Source organism: Arabidopsis lyrata, assembly GCF_000004255.2.
Source record: "Arabidopsis lyrata subsp. lyrata unplaced genomic scaffold ARALYscaffold_8, whole genome shotgun sequence".
Classification (NCBI taxonomy): Eukaryota; Viridiplantae; Streptophyta; class Magnoliopsida; order Brassicales; family Brassicaceae; genus Arabidopsis; species Arabidopsis lyrata.
This window is the reverse complement of record NW_003302548.1, coordinates 3,297,442-3,313,385: the sequence shown is the minus strand read 5'-3', so window position 1 is coordinate 3,313,385 and position 15,944 is coordinate 3,297,442. Positions and strand designations below refer to the sequence as shown.

At 32.8% G+C, this 15,944-nt stretch overlaps 2 protein-coding genes and 3 pseudogenes across 2 annotated transcripts; all 5 read right to left on the bottom strand.

Annotated features, from left to right (window-relative positions):
* Positions 1-1,362: 1,362 nt before the first annotated feature.
* On the bottom strand, positions 1,363-2,057 carry LOC9301438. Its single transcript, XM_002863527.2, has one exon. The coding sequence runs from the start codon at positions 1,764-1,766 to the stop codon at positions 1,398-1,400; it is 369 nt and encodes a 122-aa protein (XP_002863573.2). The 5' UTR covers positions 1,767-2,057; the 3' UTR covers positions 1,363-1,397.
* Positions 2,058-9,934: 7,877 nt separating this feature from the next.
* Positions 9,935-10,253, bottom strand: LOC110229198 (annotated as a pseudogene).
* A 1,245-nt stretch (positions 10,254-11,498) lies between these two features.
* LOC110225933 lies at positions 11,499-12,377 on the bottom strand. Its single transcript, XM_021016324.1, has one exon. It carries the CDS (start codon positions 12,084-12,086, stop codon positions 11,718-11,720), a length of 369 nt encoding a protein of 122 aa, XP_020871983.1. The 5' UTR covers positions 12,087-12,377; the 3' UTR covers positions 11,499-11,717.
* Positions 12,378-13,606: 1,229 nt separating this feature from the next.
* Positions 13,607-13,927, bottom strand: LOC110228445 (annotated as a pseudogene).
* Positions 13,928-15,426: 1,499 nt separating this feature from the next.
* On the bottom strand, positions 15,427-15,745 carry LOC110230149 (annotated as a pseudogene).
* Between the last annotated feature and the right edge of the window lie 199 nt (positions 15,746-15,944).

Genomic DNA, 15,944 nt, shown 5'->3' with positions numbered 1-15,944 from the left:
AAAAGATGTTTGAAATATTCCAATATATGATTCTTTATCGTGTTTGTTGTTGAGTGATGAACAATACTAAGATCAGTTGTTATTTATAGGGGAAGAAATGAGCTATGGTGGTACTAATTGTATTTGTCTCCATAAAACGTCTTTCAAATTTTTATTAGATAATCAATAAGCTTGCAGTTTCTTATTTTCTTATTGAATGAGAAGTTACTAAAATTAAAAAAGAGTCCACAGCCACCTTGATGATACGACAAAGGAGATGATATATATAGTACGACACAATTAGAAAACCCGGTTTAGGGTTTTCAACTCTATTAAAAACAATCTTAAAAAAATATGACACTTTATCTTAAATATTAAAAAAAAATCAAAATATTGTTTAAGGGTTTTCGAGGTGGCCCAAGTTCGACCGGGCAAATTAAACCACAAAAATCTTGAGTCTGAACAGGCTTAGCGAGAAAAACCAGACTTTTATGAATATATATATATATCGAGCCCGCTATTTTTAGGGCTTTTGACGTAATCGACATGCCTATGTATCTGTTCTCTCTTTTCCATATTCTGTTAAAGTATTTATTATTTCATGTATATATTTTTTAATTAGGAACAGTTTTAGCAATAAATTCTAAAACACATACCTAAATAAATGATTAGGAATATAAGACATACCACGACATATCTTATGCACCATGTTCGGTGATTGAATTTCATATATTCGTAAAATAAAAAATATAATTTTTGTTTTTAAAATTTAACTCACATTTATTTAAATTTATGGTCATATGACCTAAAAACCAAGATACTTATTCAATGATGATATTGTAAAACTAAATATGAAAAGATTAAATGTAAAAAAATGAAAGACAAGTTTGTGAGTAAAATAATAATGGATGAAAATTTGATATTTACTATTTTGACTCTCTTTTCTATTATAATTTTTGAATGTGAAAAATTAGTGAATTTAATTCATCCATTTATATTATGTATATTATGGATATTTACCATTTCAATTTTTAAAGATTGAGCAAGTTTTAAGATTTTTCAATATAAGTGTGCAACACACTTCGCATATTTTTACTGTGTTTGCTAATTTAAAACGTAATAACAATCATCCATTGGAATTCTAATTTTAATTTTTCTAGAATCGTGCTTTTATAGCGCTTCTAAATTCATGTTGTTTCTGAAAGGTCATTACACCTTCAAGCAAGCCTTTTTGCAATCTAATTAAAATTGTTATAGATTATTGTTATGTAAAACTGGGAAAAACAAAGTGACTCGTTTATAATGCTATTATTATATCGTTGAAAATTTTGGATACAAATCGTAAACCTAATCTTATTTTTCAACTAAAAGAAAAAGAAAAAAAAAATGCAACGATTAACATTATTTGTAATTAAATTCTATTTTTTGGTAGGAGGAAGTGCGCCAACAGTTTTTGAACATTGTTCCTTTAGCATAGGAGGAAAAAATGGATTGAATGGAAGTTGTGGAATGCAATTGGTTTCAGCTTCCAAAATTGCTTTGCAACAAGCAGGACCTATGTTTCCGAACTTTCCAATGAGTATAGATTGCGAAAACTCTGCGATACACCCTGGAATATTCATAAAAGATGTCAAACATTTTGTTATATCAGGTAATCCTGGTACACCGGGACTCGGTAGGAATGGAAATGGAAAAGGAAACGGTGCCGGAAATTGTGGTAATTGAGCATTTGCAGACAGTGCAATGCATAAAACCGCTAGGAGAAAAATCACATTTTTGAAAGCCATGATGAAAAAAAAAAGATGTTTGAAATATTCCAATATATGATTCTTTCTCGTGTTTGTTGTTGAGTGATGAACAATACTAAGATCAGTTGTTATTTATAGGGGAAGAAACGAGCTATGGTGGTACTAATTGTATTTGTCTCCATAAAACGTCTTTCAAATTTTTATTAGATAATCAATAAGCTTGCAGTTTCTTATTTTCTTATTGAATGAGAAGTTACTAAAATTAAAAGAGAGTCCACAGCCACCTTGATGAGACGATTGACATTAATAGGAAAATATTAACTACTTAGACTATTGATGATAGGATAAAGGAGATAATATATATAGTACGACAAAATTAGAAAACCCGGTTTAGTGTTTTCAAATCTATTAAAAACAGTCTAAATAAAAAATATATGACACTTTATCTTAAATATTAAAAAAAATTCAAAATATTGTTTAAGGGTTTTCGAGCTGGCCCAAGTTTGACCGGGCTAATCAAACCACAAAAGACTTGAGTCCGAACGGGCTTAGCGAGAAAAACCAGACTTCTATGAATATATATATAATTTTGAGCCCGCTATTTTTAGGGCTTTTGACGTAATCGACATGCCTATGTACACTACAAGAAAACATGCGTTTTGCAACTAAACTTTGCGACCAAACTTTTAGTCGCAAAATTGTGTGACTATTTTGTGACTAATGTACGAATTTTTACTGACGAATTCAAACACAGTTGGAACTTAGTCGCTATTCGGCGACTAAAACAAATAGTCGGTAATTAGTCGTTCATTAACGACGGTTGTGCGTCTGATTGCAGACTAATTTGTTTCAGTCGCAAATAAGTCGCATCCGATTGCACATGTGCGACTGATTTGCAACTCAAAATTTGGTCTGAAAATATGGTCGCACGTTAGTTACTCGTTCGTTGCAAACTAGTTGGTAAAAGTTGGCTCTTTTGTTGAACCTATAACACTTTTATTGATGTTTTGCAATTTAGTAAAATATCTATATTACTTGAGTTTTGCAAAGTTTTTCAACCTTAAAATAATATATGTCCTCTATAACACTAATATGAGTGTTTGTGAGTGATATATATCAGCCTTTTGGATCAATATAATAGATAACAGTCACAAAACAGTCGCAAACGTGCCACCATTTTGTAACCAGTGTTCATTTAGCGACTATTTTGCCACTAATATTGCAACTATTGGCCGACCAATATTGCGACTATTTTGGTACTAATTGTGAAATTTCTAAGATTTTTGCTAAGTGTTTGGTCGAACTTAGTAATAAGATTCATGCACACCAAGTGTTCATTAAAATGTCCTAACCAATGACATCTACATATCCATTTTAAACTCAAATTCAATTGATGAAAATAGTACAAGACAATCTCATAAATATTACAAGTTCAAGTTGGAGTTGCTTAAAGTCTCATAAACAATATTACATTACAACATTACACAAACTAGAATTCTTATGCAAAGAAGACATAGTACACCATAGCCATGACCAAACCACCACACACAACCATATTTTTTAAGCTTCGTAACTCTTGTACCTCTTTCTCACACAAACTGACGACATCTTTGAGATATACAATCTCTTTCTCACATCTTTATGCCCTTTCTTTGATAGCTTCAAGCTCATGTAATCCTTTTGCTAAGCTTCCCACATCTCCTTCTATCTTCTCAACCACACTTTCAACCATTTCCATCTCTTCGACCATGGATATGTCGGTCCACTTAAAAAAATGATGCTTATTCTGCAACAAAAATACACTCATGAGGACAATTTGCATATGTTCATACAACTTGAGAGCATATCATAACCAAAAAGATCACATTTTTACAACGTACAACAAAACCTAAGCAGCTAGAGAATGTGAAACTAAGATCAACGTATACAAATTACGAAAGGTGAGAGATAAACCAATGTCTCGAAGCAAGATCAAAAGCTAAACGCAAATTCAAATCAAGAGAAGCTTTGTGTACCTTAAGATTCTATAACTTAAGAAAACATTACCTCACCAATGTCTCGAAGCAAGATCGAAAGCTAAACGCAAATTCAAATCAAGAGAAGCTTTGTGTACCTTAAGATTCTATAACTTAAGAAAACATTACCTCCTCTGATCCGTTTGGACAACAATGAAAGAGTCTCCCCGGATTTTTCAAAGTGTTTGAAGTCTTAATCACAGAGAATTGACCACATTTACATTGTCTTGGGATCCCTCTTCCTCTCACAGAGAACCTATCGCTCACACCTTCACCAATCCGCAAGAAATTAAGTATCTATCAAAATCTACATAAAATCAAACCCACACCTTACATTCTCGATTACTGACCTGAAGAAGCTGATGAAGACATCGGGATCAACACTTATGAAGCTCAGCAGAAATTGGGATCTTTAGAACCCTAGCTTTTCCAAAATCCCCAATTCGATTTTGGGATTATGTCGCAGAGTTGAAGAAGAAGAAGACTAAATGAGATGACTAAACGACGTCGTTTTACCCATTTGTCTTTCCTTTAAAATAAGTCGCAAAACGGTCGCAATTTTGCGACCGTTTTGCGACAAACGTATATTGAAACGTTTATTCTCCACCAATTATCTCTTAGTCGCTAACTGGTCGGTCATTTGCGACTAGCACCTGAAGATTTTGCGACTGTTTTGCGACTAGCACCTGAGATTGCGACTCATATGCGACTATTTGCCAACTCTCGATTTTTGTTTTCTCACTTTTCACATTTTAAATTTGCTTACATATAAAGTTAAACATTTCTACACTTATTTGATATTACTCATCAAGAAAATCTTAACCAAAGTCATAAATACTGATGTTTAGAAACAAAATATAAAAAACAAACAAATCTCTTTATGATATTACATTACTCATATGAGTAATGTTTAGGGATTTAGTAAAAACTCTACATTACTTGAGTTTTGCAAAGTTTTGTAACCTTAAACAAATATATGTCCTCTATAACCCTAATATGAGTGTTATAGAGTGATATATGTCACCATTTTGGATCGAAATGTGTAGATTTCAAAATTTTGCCTTGTGACTAATATATCACAGTCACACAACCGTCGCAAATTTGCCACAATTTTGGAACGATTTGCCTGTTGCGACTATTTTGCGACTATTTTTGCAACTATTTACCGACCATAGTTGCGACTATTTTGGTACTAAATGTGAAATTACTTGAGTTTTGCAAAGTTTTGTAATCTTAAACTAATATATGTCCTCTATAACCCTAATATGAGTGTTATAGAGTGACATATATAACCATTTTGGATTGAAATGTGTATACCTCTCCTTTTGCGTTGTGACTATAGATTACAGTCACAATCTGGTCGCAAAGTTGCCACTATGTTGGAACTGTTTACCATTAAGCGACTATATTGTGACCATGTTTGCAACTATTTGCCGACCATTATTGCGACTATTTAGGTACTAAATGTGAAATTTCTAAGATTTTCGCTAAGTGTTTTGGCGGTTTAGATTCCCCCCCCAATTTTTTTACTTTGGTACCATTTTGCGATTAAAGAGCGCCTAGTACTCTTAATTAATTAGGTAAAACTTAAACGAACCCTCATTTCCACCACAATCCCCAAATCGATTTAGGGTTTCTCTCTCAATCTCTCAATCGTCCCCTCTCTCTCTCAATCGATTCTCACACAAATCTCTCTCAGTTTTTCCCGATTCTCTCTCAAATCTCTTCCAATCCTCTCGAATCCTCTCTAAAAGCTCTCGAATCTCAACATCTCAAATCTCAAATCTTCTTATGCCGCCTAAAGGTAAATCCTCTCGAGGTCGCGGAGGTGGCGCTATCACCAGAAGAGTGGCCACCGGAGGTGGCCAAACCAGCAGACAAGAAGCCGCCGGAGGTGGCCAAACCAGCAGACAAGAAGCCGCCGGAGGTGGCGTAACTACCAGACGAGTAGCCGCCGGAGGTGGCCAGGCGCTACCACAAGAAGCTGTAGGAGGAGGCGAGACCAGCAGACCAGTGAGACCAGGAGGTCGAGTCCGAACCTTCGTTGGTCACAGACCACCAGTCACTGCGAGTGGAGTCGGAACATCTTCAAACGCGTCGAACCCATCCTCGGCAAGTCAGTCTGCGACCCAATCTCAAGTGAGTCGTCCTTCACTTAATTCTAGTAGACAGAATCCTCCTCCTAGGCAGACTCCTCCTCTCAATAGACAGACTCCTCCTCCTCAGCCGCAGCATCAGCCACCGTCTCCTCAAACCCAGCCTCTACCGGAACATGATGCGAATAACCAAGTGCTACCTGAAAATGAAGACCTTGTAGAGGAAGAGATCGATGATGTAGGACAAGAAGATGACGAAGAAAACCCTAATCCTGGGGAAGACTACCAAGAAATGCTGGATCGTTTGCTAGCTCTTCTAGGCCGAGAACATCTTCCTCGATTGTCTGTACACCCAATCCCAGACGTTGAACATTCTGGTATTAACACTTTGTCCCTCTGTTTGTTTTGTTTGATGTGTGATGTTTGGTATTGCTAAAAGTTTTGGTCTGACATTTATCATTTGACTAGGGTTTGATCTATCATTTGCTAAAAGTTTCAAAAAGATACATGTTATTGCTTTGGTCTGACATTTGCATATTATTGGTCTGACATTTGCATATATTAGCTTGCATATCATTGTTTGTTGTTGTAATCGTTGAGTCTCAGAAGTGTTGTGAAATACAGTATGAGACTTGGTCTCAAAGTGTTGTTTCATATATTAGCTGTCAAATACAGTATGTATATGCAATATATAACAGCTGTAGGTTTTTTGATTCAATGAGTTGTTGTTTTTGAACCATTTTGACAGAGTTTTAGCTAATTACAACAGTCGAATTGTTTTTGCATTGGTCTTCACTCTTTGAAACTGAACTAAGTTCATTCATGCTCATTCTCTGTTTGGTGTTTGCTCTTTGAATCTTTGCTATATCTTCATTTCATTCATGCTCATTCTCTGTTTGTTGTTTGCTCTATATAAAATCTGCTTTATATAGACTAATAGCAACTTGTTGTAACAGGTTTAACCGGCAAAAGGGGGTGTTGTCTCGAGCAATTTCTAGAATATTTAGGAGGAAGTTTGATGGGCCTTACTACAGCTGGAAGGTTATTCCAATCAACATACAAGAGAGATATTTCAGAACTTTTGCGGTAATGACATATATATATAGCTTTCATTCTCTCTTATTGTAGTATATATAGTATGTTACTAACTTACTGTTTTGTGTTATGTACCGGGAGTTTAATTGGGATACTGGGATTACTGCCCTTGTTAAACAAGGATTCTTGGTTATAGCGCAGAAACGGATGAAAGGCATTGTCAGTCAAGTGAGGACGAAAGGTGTACAACCAACTTGGATTCGACTTACACTTTGGACTGAGATGCAGAACTTTTGGAAGACCGCTGATGCTATAGAGAGGAGTGAGAATGCTTCACAATGCAGAAATTCTGATCGTGGCGGACTTGGAGTGCACAAACACTTAGCCGGTCAGAAATCATTTATTCAAGTTCATCAAGAAATGGTAAGTTGTTTCAATCGCTCCAAATACTTTACTTTTACATAATTTCTATCATTTCTACACATGATATTCATTTTGTCTTTCATTTCAGGAGGAAGAGTTGGGGCGTCCAGTTTCATTAGGTGAAGTGTTTATGAGAACGCATACTAGAGCTGATGGCTCTTTCGTTGATCAAAAGTCTGAACAAGTGGCTGAGGCATATAAGAAGACAGTTGAAGAGAGATTGGCTGAAGTGGAAGAGGAGGTTCAGGATGCTTCAGAGATTTCCTCTGAACATTCAATGCATCCTAGAGAAGTCAGCATTGATGAAATGAATGATATCTTCCTTAAGGTAAGTCATTTCTGTCTTTAGTTTGCTTGGATTATATGATTGTATTTGTTTGCTTGGAGTATGATAGTCTTGTCTGCTGAGTATTGTTACTTTAATATCAATGATGATTCTTATTTGTCTTTGTCTGATTTGCTTTGTGGATTGTCTTTGTCAGACTTCTTTGCTACATTCTGGATTTCGTTTGTTTTTTTTCATTTTGTCTATGATCCTTCTTGTCTGATTTCACTGAATGTTTGTCTTTTTTTGCAGTGTACTCATATAGATGACCAAGGCAACCCTTATGGCCTTGGATCACTAGTGGAGACCCTACACAAGGGAAAAAGGAAGGAGAGTTACGCAAGCTCTTCTTCTACAGTGACAGTTGTTGAGCTTCAAGAGCAGCTGCGGCGTAAGATCTCTGATCAGGATGCTGAGAATGCAAGACGTGATGAGGAGCACCGGAAGTCTCAAGCTCGGATCGCAAGCTTGGAGAAGCTCATCCTTTTCATGAAAGACAAAAATCCAGACTTGGCAGCTTTTATGTCAACCTCTCCACTCCTTGAACCAGAAGTGATCATACCACCCACCACTACAACAAACACCCTTCCACCCACCACAGGAGCTGCAGTCCAACCAGCAGGACACACCACTAGAACCACACCAACCTCTCCTCTATCCACCGCCTCAAATGAGGAAACTTGATTTCAGTTTCCTTTTCTGTGTATGTGAACTTGATTAGGATTGTTTTTGAATGGTTTGTAATGGTACTTGATTCATATTCGGATGGTTTTTGAATGCATTTGCTTTTGAAATGGACAGGTTTTGGACTAATAAGATGTAACTATTTTGTGACCAAAAAGTTTCAGAAATTCGGACTAATTTGTGACCAGAACAATTAACAAATGTGACCAAACTGTGACTAAACAAATTTACAAATAACTCTAAATCTCGTATCAAAATGGTTCCTAATAAAGGACTACTTTCTCACCATAATAAATGAGTCCTAAAATAGTCGCACCATATGCAACTCTTTTGCGACTAAACTGTTACTAAAACATACACAGCTTGCGACTAATGTGTGACTAAGAATTTGATCCAAGAACTCTAAACGGTCGCAAACAAGGCGCAAATTGATCCAAATATGTAAGGTTATTACAGTCGCAAATGAAGTCGCGAACGTCCGTTCGTTGCTCTTTGGTTCGTATATTTGCAACGATATTTACCAGTCACAACGTAGTCGGTCATTTGCGACGATAAATTTATAGTCGCCACATAGTCGCAAATTAGCGACTATAGTGATACACGGAAATTTTGCGACCGTTTTTTTGCGACCAATGGAAATAGTCGTTATTCAGTTGCAAAACCCTCTTTTGCGACCGTTTAGCGACTAATTTCACAGTCGCAAATGAAGTGTTTTCTTGTAGTGGTATCTGTTCTCTCTTTTCCATTTTCTGTTAAAGTATTTATTATTTCACGTATATATTTTCTAATTAGGAACAGTTTTAGGAATAAATTCTAAAACACATACCTAAATAAATGATTAGGAATATAAGACATCCCACGACATATCTTATGCACCATGTTCGGAGATTGAATTTCATATATTCGTAAAATAAAAAATTATAATTATTGTTTTTAAAATTTAACTCACATTTATTTAATTTTATGGTCATATAACCTAAAAACCGAGATACTTATTCAATGTTGATATTGTAAACTATATATGGAAAGATTAAATGTAAAAAATGAAAGGCAAGTTTGTGAATAAAATAATAATGGATGAAAATTTGAAATTTACTATTTTGACTCTCTTTTCTATTATAATTTTTGAATGTGAAAAATTAGTGAATTTAATTCATCTATTTATATTATGTATATTGACCATTTTAATTTTTAAAGATTGAGCAAGTTTTAAGATTTTTCAATATAAGTGTGCAACACACTTCGCATTTTTTTTACAGTGTTTGCTAATTTAAAACGTAATAACAATCATCCATTGGAATTCTAATTTTAATTTTTCTGGAATCGTGCTTTTATAGCGCTTCTAAATTCATGTTGTTTCTTGAAAGGTCATTACACCTTCAAGCAAGCCTTTTTGCAATCTAATTAAAATTGTTATAAATTATTGTTATGTAAAACTGGGAAAAACAAAGTGACTCGTTTATAATGCTATTATTATATCGTTGAAAATTTTGGATACAAATCGTAAACCTAATCTTATTTTTCAACTAAAAAAAAAGAAAAAAAAATGGAATCGTTAACATTATTTTTAATTAAATTCTACTTTTTGGTAGGAGGAAGTGCGCCAACAGTAAAAAAAACATTGTTCCTTTAGCATAGGAGGAAAAAATGGATTGAATGGAAGTTGTGGAATGCAATTGGTTTCAGCTTCCAAAATTGCTTTGCAACAAGCAGGGCCTATGTTTCCAAACTTTCCAATGAGTATAGATTGCGAAAACTCTGCGATACACCCTGGAATATTCATAAAAGATGTCAAACATTTTGTTATATCAGGCAATCCTGGTACACCGGGACTCGGTAGGAATGGAAATGGAAAAGGAAACGGTGCCGAAAATTGTGGTAATTGAGCATTTGCAGACAGTGCAATGCATAAAACCGCTAACAGAAAAAACACGTTTTTGAAAGCCATGATGAAAGAAAAAAGGATGTTTGAAATATTCCAATATATGATTCTTTATCGTGTTTGCTGTTGAGTGATGAACAATACTAAGATCAGTTGTTATTTATAGGGGAAGAAATGAGCTATGGTGTTACTAATTGTATTTGTCTCCATAAAACGTCTTTCAAAGTTTTATTACATAATCAATAAGCTTGCAGTTTCTTATTTTCTTATTGAATGAGAAGTTACTAAAATTAAAAGAGAGTCCACAGCCACCTTGATGAGACGATTGACATTAATAGGAAAATATTAACTACTTAGACTATTGATGAGAGGACAAAGGAGATGATATATATAGTAAGACACAATTAGAAAACCCGGTTTAGGGTTTTCAACTCTATTAAAAACAATCTTAAAAAAATATGACACTTTATCTTTAATATTAAAAAAAATCAAAATATTGTGTAAGGGTTTTCGAGGTGGCCCAAGTTCGACCGGGCTAATTAAAGAACAAAAATCTTGAGTCTGAACAGGCTTAGCGAGAAAAACCAGACTTTTATGAATATATATATATATATATATATATCGAGCCCGCTATTTTTAGGGCTTTTGACGTAATCGACATGCCTACGTATATGTTCTCTCTTTTCCATATTCTGTTAAAGTATTTATTATTTCATGTATATATTTTCTAATTAGGAACAGTTTTAGCAATAAATTCTAAAACACATACCTAAATAAATGATTAGGAATATAAGACATACCACGACATATCTTATGCACCATGTTCGGTGATTGAATTTTATATATTCGTAAAATAAAAAATATAATTATTGTTTTTAAAATTTAACTCACATTTATTTAAATTTATGGTCATATGACCTAAAAACCAAGATACTTATTCAATGATGATATTGTAAAACTAAATATGAAAAGATTAAATGTAAAAAAATGAAAGACAAGTTTGTGAATAAAATAATAATGGATGAAAATTTGATATTTATTATTTTGACTCTCTTTTCTATTATAATTTTTGAATGTGAAAAATTAGTGAATTTAATTCATCAATTTATATTATGTATATTATGTATATTTACAATTTCAATTTTTAAAGATTGAGCAAGTTTTAAGATTTTTCAATATAAGTGTGCAACACAATTCGCATATTTTTACAGTGTTTGCTAATTTAAAACGTAATAACAATCATCCATTGGAATTCTAATTTTAATTTTTCTGGAATCGTGCTTTTATAGCGCTTCTAAATTCATGTTGTTTCTTGAAAGGTCATTACATCTTCAAGCAAGCCTTTTTGCAATCTAATTAAAATTGTTATAGATTATTGTTATGTAAAACTGGGAAAAACAAAGTGACTCGTTTATAATGCTATTATTATATCGTTGAAAATTTTGGATACAAATCGTAAACCTAATCTTATTTTTCAACTAAAAAAAAAGAAAAAAAAATGCAACGGTTAACATTATTTGTAATTAAATTCTACTTTTTGGTAGGAGGAAGTGCGCCAACAGTTTTTGAACACTGTTCCTTTAGCATAGGAAGAAAAAATGGATTGAATGGAAGTTGTGGAATGCAATTGGTTTCAGCTTCCAAAATTGCTTTGCAACAAGCAGGACCTATGTTTCCGAACTTTCCAATGAGTATAGATTGCGAAAACTCTGCGATACACCCTGGAATATTCATAAAAGATGTCAAACATTTTGTTATATCAGGTAATCCTGGTACACCGGGACTCGGTAGGAATGGAAATGGAAAAGGAAACGATGCCGGAAATTGTGGTAATTGAGCATTTGCAGACAGTGCAATGCATAAAACCGCCAGGAGAAAAATCACGTTTTTGAAAGCCATGATGAAAAAAAAAAGATGTTTGAAATATTCCAATATATGATTCTTTCTCGTGTTTGTTGTTGAGTGATGAACAATACTAAGATCAGTTGTTATTTATAGGGGAAGAAACGAGCTATGGTGGTACTAATTGTATTTGTCTCCATAAAACGTCTTTCAAATTTTTATTAGATAATCAATAAGCTTGCAGTATCTTATTTTCTTATTGAATGAGAAGTTACTAAAATTAAAAGAGAGTCCACAGCCACCTTGATGAGACGATTGACATTAATAGGAAAATATTAACTACTTAGACTATTGATGATAGGATAAAGGAGATAATATATATAGTACGACAAAATTAGAAAACCCGGTTTAGGGTTTTCAACTCTATTAAAAACAATCTTAAAAAAAGATGACACTTTATCTTTAATATTAAAAAAAATCAAAATATTGTTAAAGGGTTTTCGAGCTGGCCCGAGTTCGACCGGGCTAATTAAACCACAAAAATCTTGAGTCCGGACGGGCTTAGCGAGAAAAACCAGACTTTTATGAATATATGTATATATATATATATATAATTTTGAGCCCGCTATTTTTAGGGCTTTTGACGTAATCGACATGCCTACGTATCTGTTCTCTCTTTTCCATATTCTGTTAAAGTATTTATTATTTCATGTATATATTTTCTAATTAGGAACAGTTTTAGCAATAAATTCTAAAACACATACCTAAATAAATGATTAGGAATATAAGACATACCACGACATATCTTATGCACCATGTTCGGTGATTGAATTTTATATATTCGTAAAATAAAAAATATAATTATTGTTTTTAAAATTTAACTCACATTTATTTAAATTTATGGTCATATGACCTAAAAACCAAGATACTTATTCAATGATGATATTGTAAAACTAAATATGAAAAGATTAAATGTAAAAAAATGAAAGACAAGTTTGTGAATAAAATAATAATGGATGAAAATTTGATATTTACTATTTTGACTCTCTTTTCTATTATAATTTTTGAATGTGAAAAATTAGTCAATTTAATTCATCAATTTATATTATGTATATTATGTATATTTTACAATTTCAATTTTTAAAGATTGAGCAAGTTTTAAGATTTTTCAATATAAGTGTGCAACACACTTCGCATATTTTTACAGTGTTTGCTAATTTAAAACGTAATAACAATCATCCATTGGAATTCTAATTTTAATTTTTCTGGAATCGTGCTTTTATAGCGCTTCTAAATTCATGTTGTTTCTTGAAAGGTCATTACACCTTCAAGCAAGCCTTTTTGCAATCTAATTAAAATTGTTATAAATTATTGTTATGTAAAACTGGGAAAAACAAAGTGACTCGTTTATAATGCTATTATTATATCGTTGAAAATTTTGGATACAAATCGTAAACCTAATCTTATTTTTCAACTAAAAAAAAAGAAAAAAAAATGGAATCGTTAACATTATTTGTAATTAAATTCTACTTTTTGGTAGGAGGAAGTGCGCCAACGGGTTTTTGAACACTGTTCCTTTAGCATAGGAGGAAAAAATGGATTGAATGGAAGTTGTGGAATGCAATTGGTTTCAGCTTCCAAAATTGCTTTGCAACAAGCAGGACCTATGTTTCCGAACTTTCCAATGAGTATAGATTGCGAAAACTCTGCGATACACCCTGGAATATTCATAAAAGATGTCAAACATTTTGTTATATCAGGTAATCCTGGTACACCGGGACTCGGTAAGAATGGAAATGGAAAAGGAAACGGTGCCGGAAATTGTGGTAATTGAGCATTTGCAGACAGTGCAATGCATAAAACCGCCAGGAGAAAAATCACGTTTTTGAAAGCCATGATGAAAAAAAAAAGATGTTTGAAATATTAAAATATATGATTCTTTCTCGTGTTTGTTGTTGAGTGATGAACAATACTAAGATCAGTTGTTATTTATAGGGGAAGAAACGAGCTATGGTGGTACTAATTGTATTTGTCTCCATAAAACGTCTTTCAAATTTTTATTAGATAATCAATAAGCTTGCAGTTTCTTATTTTCTTATTGAATGAGAAGTTACTAAAATTAAAAGAGAGTCCACAGCCACCTTGATGAGACGATTGACATTAATAGGAAAATATTAACTACTTAGACTATTGATGATAGGATAAACGAGATGATATATATAGTACGACACAATTAGAAAACCCGGTTTAGGGTTTTCAACTCTATTAAAAACAATCTTAAAAAAATATGACACTTTATCTTAAATATTAAAAAAAAATAAAAATATTGTTTAAGGGTTTTCGAGGTGGCCCAAGTTCGACCGGGCTAATTAAACCACAAAAATCTTGAGTCTGAACAGGCTTTGCGAGAAAAACCAGACTTTTATGAATATATATGTATATATATCGAGCCCGCTATTTTTAGGGCTTTTGACGTAATCGACATGCCTATGTATCTATTCTCTCTTTTCCATATTCTGTTAAAGTATTTATTATTTCATGTATATATTTTCTAATTAGGAACAGTTTTAGCAATAAATTCTAAAACACATACCTAAATAAATGATTAGAAATATAAGACATACCACGACATATCTTATGCACCATGTTCGGTGATTGAATTTCATATATTCGTAAAATAAAAAATATAATTATTGTTTCAAAAATTTAACTCACATTTATTTAAATTTATGGTCATATGACCTAAAAACCAAGATACTTATTCAATGATGATATTGTAAAACTAAATATGAAAATATTAAATGTAAAAAAATGAAAGACAAGTTTGTGAATAAATTAATAATGGATGAAAATTTGATATTTACTATTTTGACTCTCTTTTCTATTACAATTTTTGAATGTGAAAAATTAGTGAATTTAATTCATCCATGTATATTATGTATATTGACCATTTAAATTTTTAAAGATTGAGCAAATTTTAAGATTTTTCAATATAAGTGTGCAACACACTTCGCATTTTTTTTACAGTGTTTTCTAATTTAAAACGTAATAACAATCATCCATTGGACTTCTAATTTTATTTTTTCCGGAATAGTGCTTTTATAGCGCTTCTAAATTCATGTTGGTTTTTGGAAGGTACTTACACCTTCAAGCAAGCTTTTTTGCAATCTAATTAAAATTATTATAGATTATTGTTATGTAAAACTGGGAAAAACAAAGTGACTCGTTTATAATGCTATTATTATATCGTTGAAAATTTTGGATACAAATCGTAAACCTAATCTTATTTTTCAACTAAAAAAATAGAAAAAAAAAATGGAATCGTTAACATTATTTTTAATTAAATTCTACTTTTTGGTAGGAGGAAGTGCGCCAACAGTTTTTGAACATTGTTCCTTTAGCATAGGAGGAAAAAATGGATTAAATGGAAGTTGTTGAATGCAATTGGTTTCAGCTTCCAAAATTGCTTTGCAACAAGCAGGGCCTATGTTTCCAAACTTTCCAATGAGTATAGATTGCGAAAACTCTGCGATACACCCTGGAATATTCATAAAAGATGTCAAACATTTTGTTATATCAGGCAATCCTGGTACACCGGGACTCGGTAGGAATGGAAATGGAAAAGGAAACGGTGCCGAAAATTGTGGTAATTGAGCATTTGCAGACAGTGCAATGCATAAAACCGCTAACAGAAAAAACACGTTTTTGAAAGCCATGATGAAAGAAAAAAGGATGTTTGAAATATTCCAATATATGATTCTTTATCGTGTTTGCTGTTGAGTGATGAACAATACTAAGATCAGTTGTTATTTATAGGGGAAGAAATGAGCTATGGTGTTACTAATTGTATTTGTCTCCATAAAACGTCTTTCAAAGTTTTATTACATAATCAATAAGCTGCAGTTTCTTATTTTC

Coding starts and splice junctions, on each gene's coding strand:
- LOC9301438 (XM_002863527.2), bottom strand. CDS start 1,766: ATGGCTTTCAAAAATGTGATTTTTCTCCTAGCGGTTTTATGCATTGCA.
- LOC110225933 (XM_021016324.1), bottom strand. CDS start 12,086: ATGGCTTTCAAAAACGTGATTTTTCTCCTGGCGGTTTTATGCATTGCA.